Raw genomic sequence first — 17,708 nt, forward strand, 5'->3', positions numbered from 1 at the left:
TTGAATTGTAGAAGAAAAGAAACTTTAACTTCAAACGGGATGAACAACGAAGTCAGACTTTGAGGCGTGATATCACTTTCTTTAATGAATTATTTGCCCCACGAAATTGCTAATGGTCACCGGCAAATTTCCTTCAGGATACAACAAAGTCTCCATTGAGAATACCGAATAGCAATTTCGGTATATCTCCAGGGTCTCTCTAGGAAAATAATTAGAAAGAATGACTGCAGTTTTTCGGAATGAAAAAGTGTCTAAAAATTCGAATGAAGAGACTTAATATTCAACTATGTAAAAACTAACTCACTAATCACACCCTTTCGAACAAAGACGTCCCTTCATCAAAAAGATGTATAGTGAATCGGTACGAAATCAAAACTCACGTTGAAAAGGGATATATGAAAATTCGGAATAAAATAATAATAAAATAAAAGAATAATATTTTTTTAATTATTATTATTTTTTAATCATTTTTATTAATCAGAATTTTATAAATTCTGAAAAATAATCTTTGAATAAATACAACCTTTCAACGTTGAAGGAGTTATGTCCGAAAAGACATAACCTTCCAAAGGTGAAGTAGTTATGTCTGAAGGGACATAATTCTTCCAAAGATTGTAAGAATACCTAATAACCGTTAAGCTAAATAATAAATTTCGAAATTAATTAATAAAAAAATAACCGTAACTCTATTGTGAACAGTCACATTGTTTCAATAGAATAAAATCGTTATTTTATAATAATAAATTCGAAATTTAATAATTAAAAATAATAAATGAGGATTAGTGCTAATTATCATCTGCGAGCGCGCTAAGTGCACCAAAATCACGCACCCACACGTGGGTATTGAGAAGTCTAATTCACACCCCATTGTCTTCACTTTAATAAGAAAGAAGACACTCACACATATAAAGTGACCCACCTTCTCAAAACTTTCCTATGTAGGACAAAGGAAAAAACACTATTTTATTTGTTTTAAAAACAAATAACCAACAAAGAAAGGGTCGTCCTCATGGGAAATGACTGAAACTTGGGTGCGAGGACTATGATTTTGAGTTGGCATCCGAGTTTTGGCGATCGAAAATGAGAAACTGGATATTTTACTGGTTTTTTTAGGAGTATGCAAAACGGACCATCCAGCCCAGGAACCACCCGGACCGGATCGGGAACCGCCCGAATCGGACCGGACCGGCCAGTTTGATTCGGTTCCCGGCAGTGTCGATCCAGTTCCCGATTCCAAAAAGTGGAACCGGTGTCCGGGCGATCCGATTCTCGGTTCCAAGGGAAAACTGAACCGGACCAACTATGTATGTGTATATATATATATATTAATTTTTTTCCTAAAAAATTAGTAAAATATGAACAAAACCCTAAGTAAACTTCATAAAATGTGAACTAAACCTTAAGTGAACTTCATTAACATAAATTCATTGACAAAAATTAGTAAAATGTAAACTAAACCCTAAGTGTTTGACCCAAAAAAAAAACTAACCCTTAAGCGACCGGTTCCATTAGACCGGACCACTGGTCCGGTTCGGTTCCCGGTCCGATCCCGATTCTCAATTTTGGGAACTGGTTCTCCCGATCCGGTTTTCGGTTCCATCTCGGAACCAGACTGGACCGGGAACCAATTAACCCTACTTTTTTTGTCGTGAATTTTCTCGCACTTTTCATTTGTCTACTAGTTATTTATTTATTGACTTTCTAGAGGACAGAAATATAATCATCTTCATCATTAGCTCTCGTGGTACTTTGGTTTTGAGCTTAATGTGAAAAAAATAGACCATATCTATCGTACATAATTACGGCTGACCTTCACTTTGAAAGATCTCGTGTAAAGTCGTGAATTAACTTGGATTAAAAACATGATTTTAACTATATTAACCACATCCGTTGATGCAACTTGATCTCCCCAAATAAAAAAGAAGGATAATTTCATAATAATTGTCGATCCCAGATGATTAATCACGCTTTGCTTTATTATTTTTGACACAAATAAGTAATTAGGTTGTTGACAATAAAAATAAAATTTGGGGATATGCGGGATGTCATGACATCACCTCCGCGGGGTACATTAGCTTGGGGTTCGACTAATGGATTATTAAGTCTAGACTTACTCGGGCTCTTCCAAGCTCTTACCAATTCGCAACTTATGATTCAAGTTCTTAGCATGGAGTCACCACTAATCAATTTACGGTAAGTTAATTAGAAACTAAAGTAAAGTATCGGGAGAATTACTTTACTTCTACGAACCAAAGATTATGGATTCGGGGACTTGGTTACGCTAGATTACTCTAACGTCCTTTCGGTACCTTTTCTTTTCATGAAAAAATATTTATGCAGGCAGCTTGAATTGATTTTATTATCTCCTAACATGTGAGGTGATCATGCGGGTGCGCATAAACGATAAATAAATTGCAAGGAAAGAAAGGAATACTTACCTCAAATCAACATAAGCATCTGCAAAGTTAGCTAGAAAATCACATCATCAATCCTAATATGATTTCTAATTAACACGCAATTCCACTCAATTACTCTAAATGCAATGACGTACAAAATATGTTTATTCTAACATGACACGCAACTTTTAATTAATTAAACCTAACATGACATGCAACTTTTAATAAACCTAATATGCAAGTTATATGACATGCAATTTATGAAACTAATTCTACATGACAAGCGCATGATATATTTTTGTATCTTTTAATTAAAATTCGTAATTAAAAATACCATTATTTAAACATGCAATTTAGACTAAGGAAAGAAACCTAATCTATTCTAAAACAATGTTTTTGGTATTTATTTATTTATTTAAATTGGAAGATTATCCCATCTTTCTAAAATAAATTCAAACATGCAAATTTAAATTATTCTATCCTATTGAAAGAAAGTTATCTAGATATATTCTAAACAAACAACATTATCTTCTAAGAAATCAATTCAAATTGTACCTAATCTTTTTGGATTTTCTTTTAAAGAAACAAGATCAAATAAGAGATAAACACCACCATCGATCAATCCTCGCAATCAGCAAGATCTACTTTATATGTTCAAATTCGGAAACGAAATAAACGAGCGATCATATCTAAGTGATTATGGATATTGATGGAAGGTTTTCGTTTAAATTTGGAAACGGGATAAATTGACAATTGTATCCAAGTGGTTATGGATAGAATGGAAGATTTTCCGTGCTACCGGGTATTGTATCTCGTGATTGAGATCGGATTACCGTCTTAGCATGTTGTTAATTTCCTAACTTAAGGTAATTTTTAATATCCTGCGGATATGCATGCATTTACCTGAATATATCGAAAAATCCTCAAAAGATAACATATTATCCACATTAGGCATTTACATATTTAAAACGACATGGGATAATATTCTTACGTAATTTGTGGATAACTTTCAAATTCGATTGGATCACAGATGACCGACGGTGGTGGACTGGCGATGGATCACGAGCGACTCGTCTCGGCATCGAGCTCGCGGTGGATCACGTGCAGCTCGTCGGCGTCGCGGTGAGGCTCCGGTGTTGCTTGGTGAAGTATTGAAGCTCGGTATGAACCAGTGGGCCGGCGTCGGACAATGGTCAGCAAATCTGAGAGAATTTTCACCGTGGCTAGCTATCGTCGGACTCGATTATGGCGTGCATTCCGTCGTAGATGTTGGAGGCGTAACAGCCACAATCGCAGAAGGGAGGGGCACACTCCTTTGTCTTTCTCTCTCACGTGCGGGTTCTCGCATGAAAACCTCTACTCTCTTTTGACTTCTTCCCAGTTGACAAAACGTGGCCTCTGTCTCGAATCTTCCACTATCTCCCACTAACGGCTAAATTTGCACCGCTTCAAGCCGGACGTTGTCCACTTTTCATGTGGTCTTCCTTTGGCTGAGACTCATTGGCTCCACGGATGATCGTGAATCGGAGAACTAAGACTTCTCGCGTCCTTTGATCTAATTTCAACCACTAGTGAAGTGGGTTGATATACTCCAAAGTGTGAACGCCGGTGAAGCTCCATGCTGATGATGGTCCAAGAGCAGCGAAACGCCAATGGATTCAAGGGGCATCAGAGTTGGCATCAAAGTGGTGTCACTTGCAGACGTAGCTCAGTGGATGCCAGAGAAAATTTTGAGAGATCATGCGTAAATCTCCTCTCTTTTGTGGTTCTCTCTCGCTTCCTCGTGGCCGTATATTGAATTGTGTGGCCTCCTCTGAAGCTTGTCCTCACTCTTCTTTACTTCTTTGAACAAGGAAAAAAAATATATTCTTATTCCCTTTCAATAAAATGAGATTCACTTTTACTTCTTCCCTTTCTTTATGTTCCAATATTGCGCGAATATGGCCAAAGGATCATGCATTTCTTTCCTCTTCATTCAATGCTGGTCAATTTTGTTGCTCTCCCCATGTTGACCGAATTTCGGCTATGGCGGGCTTAGTCCAATTAAGCTGACAATCATCCACCACCGGTCCAACTATTTAACTACTAATGTAGATGCAATTTAACTAATATTTTTATTTAGGGGCCGAGGTTGATCCCTAATTTTCTATGCAATAAATGATTAACTAGATTGCCAAAATTTAGGTATCAACACGGGACAACAGAGATAAATGCATAGGATCATCGATGAGAAATGACGTAAGACATAAGTTTAGTTGTTGAGATTACGGCAGCAAACAGCTAGCAATCATTAAAATATGCCGGCGGGAAGTTTGAGTAATTGAAAATTGAAAAGACTGGAGTCGAAGAAAGAACAGTTGCCACACGAGAATTTGTACCGTAGATTATCGATGAAATTGTCACTACGTGAAGACCAGGCCACCGAAGCTATCGATAAGAAAAGGAACACGTGATTTTATGCACGATCAATGGCACTTACCTGACAAAGAGGGACAGATGTCGAGACAAAGACGAGATCGATCACGGTTACCTTGCAAAGAGGGACAGGTGTTAAAACAAAGACAAGATCGATGACGGTTATCATACATAGAAGGACAGGTGTCAAAGCAAAGACGAGGTCAAACAACAGTTACCTAAGATAAATTGACATATGTCATAAAGATGAAGGATAAAAATGAGATCGATGACAGTTATTTGACAGGTGTCGTAAGGACAAACGGCGAAAATAAGATCAACGGCAGTTATCTGATGTGATCCGACATATGGCACTAAAGGATGGTTATCGTGCTTACAGTATAAATATCATCCCATACCCGACAAAACCCCCGAACACACAATCAAAATGCTATCTTTTTATCTTTAATTTTTAGCACTGAACTTTCAATTTCTTTAGCTGTAGTCATCTATGTTTCAAGCCTAGTAGTTGTGTAGAATGGTATCGATAGAGTTCGAACGCTGCCAGTCAGTAACTCGTCAGATTTATTCGAATTGATTATGAAGTTCAAAGTTCTTGCTGATCGGATCTTGTCACAACCTGAATCCGTACTACTTGATCGAAACAAACAAGCTCTTTGTTCTTGCCCGAATATCTCATGTCCGGAATCATCACAAACCCGGTCTCCTCTCATTAAAAACTGAAGAACAACGATCGATGAACTATATTTCGTCGCGGGAGCAATTCCGGCAAAACGATTAGGGAAAGTTTCAATTAAGGCCAGCCTTGCCATTGCAGGCGAGACCGGCCTCGCCCGACGCCGGCGAGGTTGAGCCCTCGCGACCTCGGGCGAGGCTCGACCCGCCGCTAGCCGGGCGAGGTCGAGCCTCGCCGGATCCGCGAGGGCTCGACCTCATCGGCGCCGAGCGAGGCCGGGCCCCGCTGCGAGTGAGACCGGCCTCGCCGACGCGGCGAGATCGAGTCTCGCCAATGATCGGCGGGGCCGAGCCCTCGCCAGATCTGGCGAGGCTCGACCTCGCCTAGCAACTGGCGAGGCTCGACCTCGCCCAGCCCAGGCGAGGGCGGCCCTCGCCTAAGGTCGGCGACCTCTGCTGGCCCCGGCTATAGCCGGCGGAGGAAGAGAAGAAAAAAAAAGAAAAGGAAAAGGAAAAACAGAAAGGAAAAAATAATAAAAAAATAAAAAAATTACTGTTCCGGTGTCGGAATAGTAACATTCTCGCCGGCCGACGGGCATTTTGGCCGGCCAACGACCTAGGCCCTTATTTGAGACTTTTTGGGCACTTTGGGTCCTTATTTGAGACTAATTGGGCACTTTAGGCCCTTATTTGACACTATGTTCACTTTTGGCCCTCTTTTGGGAATTTGCCCACTCGGGGCCCTTAATTGAAATTTTCCCAAACGATTATTAACTATCTATTACCAATAAAGCCAATGACTAAGGGCGAATGAGTTATTTTCCAGCAAGACAAAAAAGAAAAAGAACAATACAATTTCAAAATTGGCAAAAATTAGAGTTTTTACATGATGAAAATCAAAACTGTGATAAAGACTTCGAACCACCAATTTGAATTTTTCCTCCTCAGTCCTCAAACCGTTCACTATGATTTTAGTAATTTTACCATAAGTTTATTGAGGTTTTCATTAATGACTGTCCCTTAGGGTAGACATGGCCAGGGGCCGATTTTGGCCCCGAACTGGCCCGTTAACCGAGCCCGCAGTTCAAAACCGGAACTGGCCCGTGGCCTACGGGCCCGGTTCCAAAAAAAAAACTCACCTCCTCAAGTCCTCCACGCCCTCCTCTCCCACTAATGACCAATCTCTCGTCCACCACTTCCGCTCCACCCTCTCCTCCTCCGTCCACATCCCTCTCCGCCACTCCCACCCCCTCTTCGCCGCCGCCGCCGCTGCCACCGCCCCCTCCGCCTCCCTCCTCCTTCCCTCCTGGTCCTCCCACCCTTCCCTCCCTTACATCGGCGTCAAGCTCGTGACCCACTTCTCCAGCAACTCCTCCGCGCTGAACCCGCCGGGGGTCCACGCCGTCTTCGTCCTCTTCGGCCCCTCACCGGCGCGCCCTCGCCACCGCGAACGCCACCATGCTGACCCTGTATCGCATCATCTGCGTCTCGGGCCTCGCCTCCGAGCTCCTCTCGCGGACCGACAGCAAGGTCCTCGTCATGGTCGGTCCCTCCTTCCCCCCTCTCCCCTGCGCCTCCTCCGGTCCTCTTCTTTTCTCCTCCGCCCGCCCCCCGTCTTCCCAGATCTGACCCCAGCCGCCGTCACCCCCGCCCATGGCCGCAGCCGCCGACGCCGACGCCAACGCCCCCTCCTCCTCCCCCCTCGCTACTCTGCGCCTCCTCCCCTTTTCTCCTCCTCCCCCCTCAAACCGGAACCGCCCCCTGCGGTTCCGGTTCCGATTCATACATGGCCACGAACCGGAACCGGCGGTTCCTGAACCGTGGCCATGTCTACCTTAGGGGCTGCACTAAAGTGCTTGTCGAGGTTTGCATTTTTCATTTTTGAACATCATTTAGATAACCTTTATATGATATTAGAGATTCTCGTATGAATACAATCAAGCCTGTTCATAAAGAAATGACTTCTTTTTTCAAAACAAGAAATGACTTCATCACACGGACAATGAACAAACTCGATCTTAAGAATAATTTTTTCAAGAGGACCCGATGGTAAGAACTAAGAGTCGATGACCGTGGGATGCGAGTGTCGTCGAGAGCTTGCCGGTCTCTGTTCTTTCTCCTTCTCGTCTGAAGAGTGAAAACCCAAAAGCCCTCCACTCTCCTTCGTTAGATCTCCGTCCGAGGACAAGAGCGCCGGAGCCCGTGTGAAATCTCCTCGTTCTAATTGAACTTTTTCTGTAAATTACCTGTAAAAGTCTCCACCTTGGTTTGGCTTCATGAAGTTGGTAAGTCTCTCTTCAACTGGTGTTGTTCTTATGCGCCTCCTCGTTGTCAATCGACGTATCTGGTGCTCACATCCAGTTTAATTTGAGTTTGGAACATACCCTTTTGTGCAGACATGCTTGAGCAGAGGTAAAGGGTTCTACTTTCCCCTATGTCACATACTGAGCGTCTGTGGGTTTAGGATCTTGATTGATTGTCCCCTACACCTGTCTGCTCTCGCTGTTTTCGCCCCTATACCTCCCGGATTTTCTCCTGACCAAGATGAAGAAGGTTTGGAACATTCAGTTGATGAATCCGATGGCTGTGAGAAACCCATGAATGCAAAGGCTTTGATTCGTTCTGAACCGTGGTACAAAACTGTGGCGAACCTGCACTTGTGGAACCTCTCGTTCATCGATGTAGTGTTGATCTCGAGCCCCGCTGGGATGCTCGGGTTGCCGTTTCTCACTCGAGCAAAGGGCTTCTCGGCGAAGGTAATCTTCATCTCGTTGATTGAATTTGGAGTAATTTTTACGTATATGGTTGAGTGTTAGTTTAATTATCGCTTGGTATTGGTCTTGGTCTTGGTCTTGGTCTTGGTCTTGGGCTTGTGCATTAGAAGATTGTAACTTGGTTAAAGAGTCGTGCTTTTACCTTAGGTATATGTAACCGAGGTGGCAGCGAAACTTGGGAAACTTATGATGGAGGACCTTGTTTCAATGTATCACTGGATGAAGTGGAAGGAGCTTGAATCACTTCCTTCTGCATTGAAGGAGATAGTATTGGGCACTGATGGGATCGAGCTTGGTGGATGGATGCCATTGTACAGGTAACGAACAACCTTTGTAGTAGTACTGTTGTATAGCTAAATCGCATACAAGATGTGGCTTGATATTTTATCATGGCTTAGATCCTCACTGTAACTATCTCCAAAGCACAAATACTAGTTTTTCTCTCAGCCCCTCCCTTAGTCACGATAGAACCCAAACATTTTAATGGGATGTCGGCTTGGTGTGCCTTTATAATATGCTTTAATCTCCCGAGATCCAGATTAAATTTTGATGTTGAGAGTTCTGTCCTGCAGCCAAGGCTTGAAATGCCTTTTCTTGTTAGATGATTTTCTTGATAGTTTCTGCATCTCTAAATTAAATGCGCAAAGGCTCACATCCTGTGGTCAGAAGCTTCAGCCGTTAAAAGATTATGAAGTATTGGTATCCTTGCATCTTCTAAGTTGTGATCATGCTTGTTGCAGATTACATCTTACTTCTGTTCCTAGAAACTGCATTTTCGTTTGTTTGATAACCTTTTAAGAGATAGTGATGAAGAGTGCCTCTCAGTGCAGCTGACATAGAGGATTGTGTTGAGAAGGTTCAAAAACTCAAATATGCGGAAGTGGCATGCTGCAATGGCACAATAAGTATCAAACCAATCAGCTCCGGATTGGAAATAGGAGCCTGTAATTGGACAATAAGATATCCGCATGGAACAATAGGATTTGTCTCGAGCTCTGAATTTGTTCCTGGTCATGCTTTGGAGTTTAATTATAATGCTCTTCAATCGTGCGATGTGCTAATATATTCAGATTTTTCATCTCTGGATATACTGGAACCTGCCAACAAGGGGAGTTATTACACTGCTCCTGAGGATTCTTCAACTTCGAGGTAACTTGTTTTATTGAGTATATCTCCTCTTGGGTTGTGAGTATTATGACCAAATGCATGGTTGTACAATGTAGTACCATTTGATTCTTCCGGCTCTTCATATTTTCTAATACGGTAGCTTTTGACACTTGGCAGCTATGAAATCAAACTGTGAGTTTACTGTGATGAAACCAGTGATCTGGAGGAGCTCCTTCATGCTGATGAGAGCTCAGAGGAAACGGACAAATTGAACTTTATATGCTCCTGTGCAGTTGATGCTGTTAAAGCCGGTGGTTCAGTACTCATTCCTATAGGACGACTTGGAATCATCCTGCAACTCTTGGAGCAGATATCTATTTGCCTGGAATCATCACATTATAAGGTATTCCATTGGTTTGCATCTAAAATTTATACTGTGACATTGGTCTTCTCTTACTTCAGTGGATATCAGATAGAGCTGATGCTACAAGCATAAAGTTCGAATTTCGCTTGAAATGAACTTAATGGTGGTGATAAAAGAGCCCAAACTATTTGTGTTCCTAGGCAAGAAAATCACCTAGGCCAATTTTTTTTTTTTGGGGGGGATGATGAAAATCACCTAGACCAAACTATATGCTTATGTTGTTTCCTTTAGTTGCACCTTCAAAAAAGTCAGGTGATGAATTAGTATGCTATGTTTAAACCCGCTGCTAAAACCCTGAACAAGCTATAATTACGCTATATATGGCACTTTGTCCACATTGGATGCCCTGAGCATGTCTTCATCTGGTTAGGATTTGATGGTGTATTAGTTAGTTTGGTTGGCTGTTGCCACATTTTAACTGTAAACCAATCTAACTTGATGAGAGTTGCTGATTCTGTAGATTGTATATTCAGTTTACATGTCTTGCTTGTGTGATGGGTTTTACAGTGTAAAAATGTGGGAACTCCTTTTGAACAGCAATGCAATCTTGTGCTTCAGAACCACGGACAGCAAAAAACATAATCCTCCTTTTGTTTTCCTGGATAATAATCATTGGCTGTCGTCAACCTGGTAGTTTTGTCTCCTAGGTGATCATGCAATTTTAGTCTCAGGATTTTATTTTTTGCAATTGCTTTTGCGAACTGGAGTTCTGGTTGCTCTCACTGCTGCAAGTGAAGTCTATGTCCAATGTACTTCCTGAATGAGATATTCCAGAATGAAAAAGGCAATCAATATTTTCGGAAAAATGGTTCTTCAGAGTTTTTTGTCTTATAACTAAAAAATGTCCTTGTAATACAATTTGATCTTTCCATAGGTTCCAATATTTGTTATCTCGTCGGTAGCGGAAGAGTTATTGGCATATACCAACATAATACCTTAGTGGGTGTGCAAACAAAGGCAAGGAAAGGTATGTTAATGAGGGCATATGATTTATATTTGTAGGAAGTCTCCAACTGATCATTTACATCCCCACTAAAAGCTGATTTTTTTGTTGATTTTATGTCCTTCACAGTTGTTCTCTGGTGAGCCATTATTTGCACATGTCGAGCTTTTGAATGGAGAAAGGCTGCAAGTGTATTCTGCAATTTAGGGTGCGAATGGTAACCATTCTGCTCCAGAAATCAAATTCTGCTGAAATTGATTTCGAAATTCTTACGTAAAATTGATTTACGGAGGAGAAATCTGTTTGGTAAAACATGACTAATTCTCGCTTCCGAAATTGATTTACAAACATAATCTGTTTTGATTTGTTGATTTTTTTGCACCTAAAAAATTTAAATTTTACTCAAAGTGGGTGGCACGGGTATTATAAGCTCATTCCGTAAATTTTTGAAATTTTTGATTTTTTTAATTTTTTGGACACCTAAAAAAATTTAAATTTCACTTAAAGTGGGTGGCCACAGGTATTCTAAGCCATTTTGTGAAGTTTTGAATTTTTTATTTTTTTTTATTTTTTTAGGCACCTCAAAAAATTTAAATTTTACTCAAAGTGGGTGGCTACAGGTATTCTAAACCATTTTGTAAAGTTTTGAAATTTTTTATTATTTTTATTTTTTTTGGGCACCTCAAAAAATTTAAATTTCACTCAAAGTGGGTGGCCACAGGTATTTTAAGCCATTTTGTGAAGTTTTGAAAATTTTTATTTTATTATTATTTTTCTTTTTTTTTTGTAGCTCAAAATTTTAAATTTCACTCAAAGTAGGTACCATTGTGTATTTTAAGCCATTCTCTGAAGTTTTGAAATTTTTGATTTTTTTGGACACCTCAAAAAAATTAAATTTCACTCAAAGTGGGTGGCTACATGTGTTTTAAGCTATTCTGTGAAGTTTTGAAATTTTTGAAATTTTTTATTTTTTTTATTTTTAAAAAAAAAAATTCACCAAATTTCATATTTTCCCAAAATCTGACTTTTTTTTATTTTTTGGAAATTTTTATGATTTTTTCTAGAATTTTTCAGTTTTTATGCATTTTCTGAAAAAAAAAATTATGAGAAAATAGGGAGAATGCATTCCGGAATCAAGAAGCTACAAAAAGTAGCTTCTCTTTTTCTTGCCAAAAATGCATTCCGAAATCAAAAGTGCATTCCGGAATCAAGAATGCATTCTGGAATTAAGTATTTTTAACAAACGCATTTTTATTCCAGAATGCAAAAATCGCTCCAGAATGCATTCCGGAAATTTTTTAACAAACGCCATTCTGTTCCGGAATGCATTTCGGAACAGAATTTTTATTCCGGAATGCATTCCATGCGCACCCTTACTCACCTAAGCTATTGTACGATAACCTTTTCTTTTGACTGTGCAACTTGTCATCTAATCGTATCCTCTGATAGCTGTTGGAATGTGCGCGGACTTCATTGGCAGGAGCCGTGCATTGTGTTTTGTCCTCACTGGAGTTTGCGACTTGGCCCAGCTGATCATTTGCTCAGACGCTGGCATGGGGATGAAAGATCATTACTCATCTGGGGGGTGCTAATATAGCTCTCTTGCCTTTTGATCCGAAGGAGATGAAGATGAAGGTCCTTCGATGTTCGTTTCTTTCGGGAATAGTGTAAGGACCATGCATTAGCTATTTCGCCTTTTCTTCACGAGAGTGGAGCGATATCTCTCTTAAGAAATGAGGTAACAGAAAATATCCCATCATCAACAAACATGTTTAAGCATGAATTATTGTTTATTGATTCATTTTTGTAGGAACTAATAATGATTAAAGTTTGGGAATTTTTTTTGGGAAAAAGCCACCAAAAACTAAAAAATATGCCCATTGTGATATATTTACCCCAAATTTTTTTTTATGATACCAAAAATCCCAAATTTATACTAGTATGGCACATTTATTTCAAGTTTTTTTTTTTACCGCAAACTTGTAGCCATAGATCTATTCAGAAACTGGACTGGCGGTCCGGTTTCCAGTTCCAATTTTTCGGAACCGGTCCTTAGTGGGCAATTCCCGGTTTTATGGTGGGAATCACCCACCTGAACCATGCTCATCCCTACCTTGAATGGCATTCTTCATGTGAGTTCCTGTGTCTACACACTCCCACAAAACGAGGTTGTCGAGAGAAAATATTGTCATCTTTTAGAGGTTGCTCGTGTCATCAAATACCAAGGTTTCATTTCTGAAACGTTCTGGGGAGACTATGTGGTCACTGCAGCCTACTTAAAGGGGACGCCTTTAGAACTTGCAAATTCACAACAACTCAATTTGTGGAGGTACCACGTTAAACCTCGTCAAACCTTTCTTCTTATTTTTAGCACTAACGACAAGCAATCTTAATGGTAACTCGTTCTATTCAACATATTTTTCTGCTCAAAAAATGTTTTTCTTTCCATTTGTCTTTACGTAGAGCATTAGTATACACTGAGGAATCAGTCAACTACCAGAATACAAATTTAACTCATCAAACAGAAAGAAGCTGGATGAGATGAGCGCGTGATCTTAAGCCCAAAGGCCAAGAAAGGTATGAGATAAGCACAATTACAGAGTAGCGTTTCTTCAAGTACTTGCCAGCTTTGGACTATCAAAACTACCATAAGACTTGTATTTAGACCGGGAAAATTGTCCAAAAAGCTCTAAATCCATTGTACGACGGTCAATGCAATTGTAAATCTTTAAATTGTGCTAATTTAGTTCAAACCTTTAAATTGTGCCAATTTCATCCAAACCTTTAAACAACTTTTCAATTTAGTCCCAAACCTTCCAATTGCGTTAATTTGTTTATAAAGTTTTTGATAATTTGTCAATTTAGTCTTAAAACCTTTTGATGATTTATTAATTTAGTCTTTCCGTTCAATTTGGCTAGAAATCGCTGACATGGACGCCAACCGGCCATCCTACGTGATACGGCCATCGCTGATGGGGATAAATTTTGCATTTTTAAAAAAAAAAGGTAATTCGTTTTTTATGTTTTTTTTTCCGTTTTCTTTCCCTTGAGACAGTAGCCGGTACTCAGCCATGACTGGTGACCGGCCATAGGTGAGGGCTAGCGAGGGCATTGTAGGCGAGGGTTGAGCCCTCGTCAGATTCGGCGAGGGTGACCCTCGCCCAAGCCATGAGGGTTGAGCCCTCGCCAGATCCAATGAGGGCGACACTTATATGTGGTCGGCGAGGGCCATGACGCCTTCGCTTGTGGTCAATCACCGGCCATGACCGAGTTTTAGCCACAAGCCAAATGGAAATAAAATGAAAAAAAAAATAAAAATGGAAACTTTGTCGATGTTGGCGTCGGCCACACCGCATGAGATGGTCGGGTGACATTAATGTCAGCAATTTCTTACCAAAATTAGTCAGAACGGCTGAATTGACAAATCGTCAAAAGATTTATGACTAAATTGAGAAATTATTATAATTTTTCGGACTAAATTGGCAAGTTTGAATTGACAACCGTACACAAGATTTACGACTTTTTTACCATTATCCCTACTTACGCTAGATTTGAAACAAGAAAACCCCTAAAAAAACATAGGCATGTTTAATTCCTTGACTGAAGTTATTAATTGCTTGCGAATCTACTCCAATTAATCACATTTATATAGAATCGGATCCTCTTGCATTTTATTTAGTCAAGTACTTGATTGGTCGATTTCAGTTTCCCTATATAGCCACATCTATATCAGTGTATGTACATGCACAACTCTCGGGGTCTTTTGCATTTTCCCAAAATCCTAGTCCTATGTACCTCCAGAGAGGCTAAGAATAGCTAGCGCGTCGTTCCTCGACTGAAGTTATTAATTGCTTGCGAATCTACTCCAATTAATCACATTTATATAGAATCGGATCCTCTTGCATTTTATTTAGTCAAGTACTTGATTGGTCGATTTCAGTTTCCCTATATAGCCACATCTATATCAGTGTATGTACATGCACAACTCTCGGGGTCTTCTGCATTTTCCCAAAATCCTAGTCCTATGTACCTCCAGAGAGGCCAAGAATAGCTAGCGCGTCGACAGTTCTCTGATTGCCGCCACGATGATGAGTTTTGCCACCTTGGCCCATGCCCTACTTCTCATGGCACTAGTCTTTCACAACATCATCAAATCTTTTTGGTGCAAAAGCGTCAAAGGAATATCCAAGCCGCTCCAACTCCCACCGGGGCCGCCCCATGGCCAGTGGTCGGCTGCGCCCTCAGCGTGCTCCGGAACAAGCCCACGGGCCAGTGGATCCTTCGTTGGATGGAGGAGATGGACACCAACATCGCGTGCTTCCGCATAGGGAACACGCACGTCATCCCCGTAACCGACCCGAAGATCGCCCGGGAGTTCCTCGTAAAGCAAGATGCCACGTTTGCGTCGAGGCCCGTCTCGATGGCGGCCCGGGCGTTCAGCGGGGGCTATGTGACCACCATCTTCTCGACCCATGGGGAGCAGTGGAAGAAGATGAGGCGGGTCGTGAAGTCGGAGATCATATGCCCGGTGCGATACAAGTGGCTCCACGACAAGAGGGCCGAGGAAGCTGCTAACCTAATGAAGCACGTCTTCAACCAGTGCCAAAGCCTAGGGCAGGTGAACCTGAGGCAGACAACGAGGCACTACTGTGGTCGATTAATCATTAAAAAATAAATGGAAAAGGACAGCGCACGGCAGACAAGGCGGGGTCGATCTATCCGAAGGGAGTCCCCACCTCGCAAAAGCAACGAGCTCTGTCCCGTTCTCCGCCTTTCTCTGAGTGTGCTGTCTGTTTTGGGTGCAAGTCCTCTTCTTCTTTGTCCCTGGAAATCAACGCCCTCCATCTCGGCAAAGATCCAACTCGCTGGCCTGGCCTCATGTCTTCAGCCCCCAATCGCCCGAATTGACCCACTTTAAAGTCGACAAATTCAGGGTTGATATCGATTTCATTCCCCCGTTCAACGAGCAGAAACATTGAACCGTGGAACACCGAAGCTTCATCGCAACTCACCTCCGCCACCCTTCTCCTGCTCACCTCAATTTCCGACATTCCCATTGTTTCAAGCTACGTTTCTTCGTGTCGATGTAGCCTCGCATCGTAGTTCAATGGCTATTTACAATGATTTTGCTTATTGAAATGGTATTCACGTAGCATGTGAATACATCTAGACTATTGATCATGTGGACATGCACAATGAACGGCTAGAATATAAGTGATTCGCATGATTTATAAATTATACAAAAAACAATCAAATTAATCATCCAACTTGTGTTAAGTGTATGAATTCCTTCCCGAATCATCTAAAGCCATAACTCTTTGAGATAACGATGCTATCGAATGGACGGGACATCGTTATTTATAGATTTATGATTGATAAGCAATAATTGCGCATCATATTCGCTTATGGGTTTGGTATTAAAGAGTATTCTATTCTATTTTTTTTTGTTGAATGTGTAATAATTAATTTGCTTTCGACTCGTAAAATTTCGAAACATTTGAATTATTACATAATGAAGTGAAATTATCGATAAGAATACATAACGCGAAGAAACTGTATAAATATTTATTGAAAGAGAAAAAGATTTCATACTTGGACGCAACATTTATTTGGTTCTATGGTCCACGCATACGGAGGGAGGGAGAGAGACTCGCTGCTATATGACTTCCTCGGAAACTGCATCATTTCCATTTTTCCCGTATGAAGAGGTAAGCAAACGCAGCTATTGACGGCAACCAGCTACTGACGCCAAAACCATTTTCTTTCGAACAAATTAATTGTTAAATGGACTATTTGATAGACAACGTGGTGAGGTAAGCATATGAAATATCCGACCGTGTAATTGTGAAATATTGAAGAGCTCCGACGATACTTCGATATAGCGTAGGATCCGAAAATAGTCTTGCATCCGTACTAGAATGAGAACTAGCGGCCAAAGGGGTGGAAACTGGCTTGCAGCCCTCCAAATTGTCTTTCCAAATATTTCTCAAAATTGAGAAAACATGCAAAAAGTCAGATTTTTGCCATAATGGAAACAACCAAGTATATCGCGTATAATCATCTACAAAGCAAACATAATACTAAAACCTTTGAAATGAGATTACTGGAGCATTTCCCCACAAATCACAATGTATCTTTTCATAAGGCTTAGTAGTACTGGATTTGCAAGGCAAAAAAGGAAGTTTAGATGCTCGACCCATTTGACAACTACTACATATGGTAATATTGCAGATGTCGGATTGTCATCAGTTGTAGATGTCCCAACCTTTGATGCCAAGTACTTTCATTAGCTTTCCTGAACCGATTCGAAAATAGTGATTCGTTTGGCACCTTCAAGGTATATAAATCACCTTCACGGTTTCGAACTATTAGAACCTTTCCCTTTTTCCCGTCCTTTATCAACAAAACCAGTGGTAGATAACTCAAAATTTAGAAAATAGTTGGTTGTAAATTGGATTAACTATGCTTCATCAAAGTGGAATTCCTAAAAAATATTGGGTCAAAAGCTTCCAAACGGCAATTTTTCTCTTGCATCGGCTTCCTGCAAGGGTGTTGGGCATGAAATCACCTTATCAATTTTTATTTGGCAGAAAACCATATTATAATTTTTTGCGAGTTTTTGGTTATAGGTGCTTTCCTTATCATAGGGACTACACCAAAGATAAGTTCGATGCTCGGTCATTGCCATGCGTGTTTCTTGGCTATATTGATCGCCATAAGGGATATCAATGTCTCTATCCTCCAACCTCTCGAATCTATATATCACAACACATTATTTTTTACGAGACCGTATTTCCTTCTATCGTGCCCAGCTCATTATTTCAGGATCAAAGTGGTAAAGTGGGGATATCTGAATTTATAAGTTGGCCAAATCATGATACGACAGCGTCAAACTCGGAAATTTCACATTTGTATTTGCAATAAGATCCGTTCTCCATTAGCTCTGATATCATGTAAGATATAGTGGGATCACG

At 40.7% G+C, this 17,708-nt stretch overlaps 1 protein-coding gene and 1 pseudogene across 1 annotated transcript; both read left to right on the forward strand.

Moving 5' to 3' along the window:
• The window catches only part of LOC115669385 (uncharacterized), a 35,828-nt pseudogene extending 24,888 nt beyond the window's left edge, over positions 1–10,940 (forward strand).
• Positions 10,941–15,022: 4,082 nt separating this feature from the next.
• On the forward strand, positions 15,023–15,409 carry LOC115662851 (tryptophan N-monooxygenase 2-like). Its single transcript, XM_056312386.1, has one exon. The coding sequence runs from the start codon at positions 15,023–15,025 to the stop codon at positions 15,407–15,409; it is 387 nt and encodes a 128-aa protein (XP_056168361.1).
• The last annotated feature ends 2,299 nt before the right edge of the window (positions 15,410–17,708 follow it).

The sequence above is a fragment of the Syzygium oleosum genome, unplaced genomic scaffold (genome assembly GCF_021117445.2).
Source record: "Syzygium oleosum isolate NSW1041296 unplaced genomic scaffold, Sole_v2.1 Sole_v2.06, whole genome shotgun sequence".
NCBI lineage: Eukaryota > Viridiplantae > Streptophyta > Magnoliopsida > Myrtales > Myrtaceae > Syzygium > Syzygium oleosum.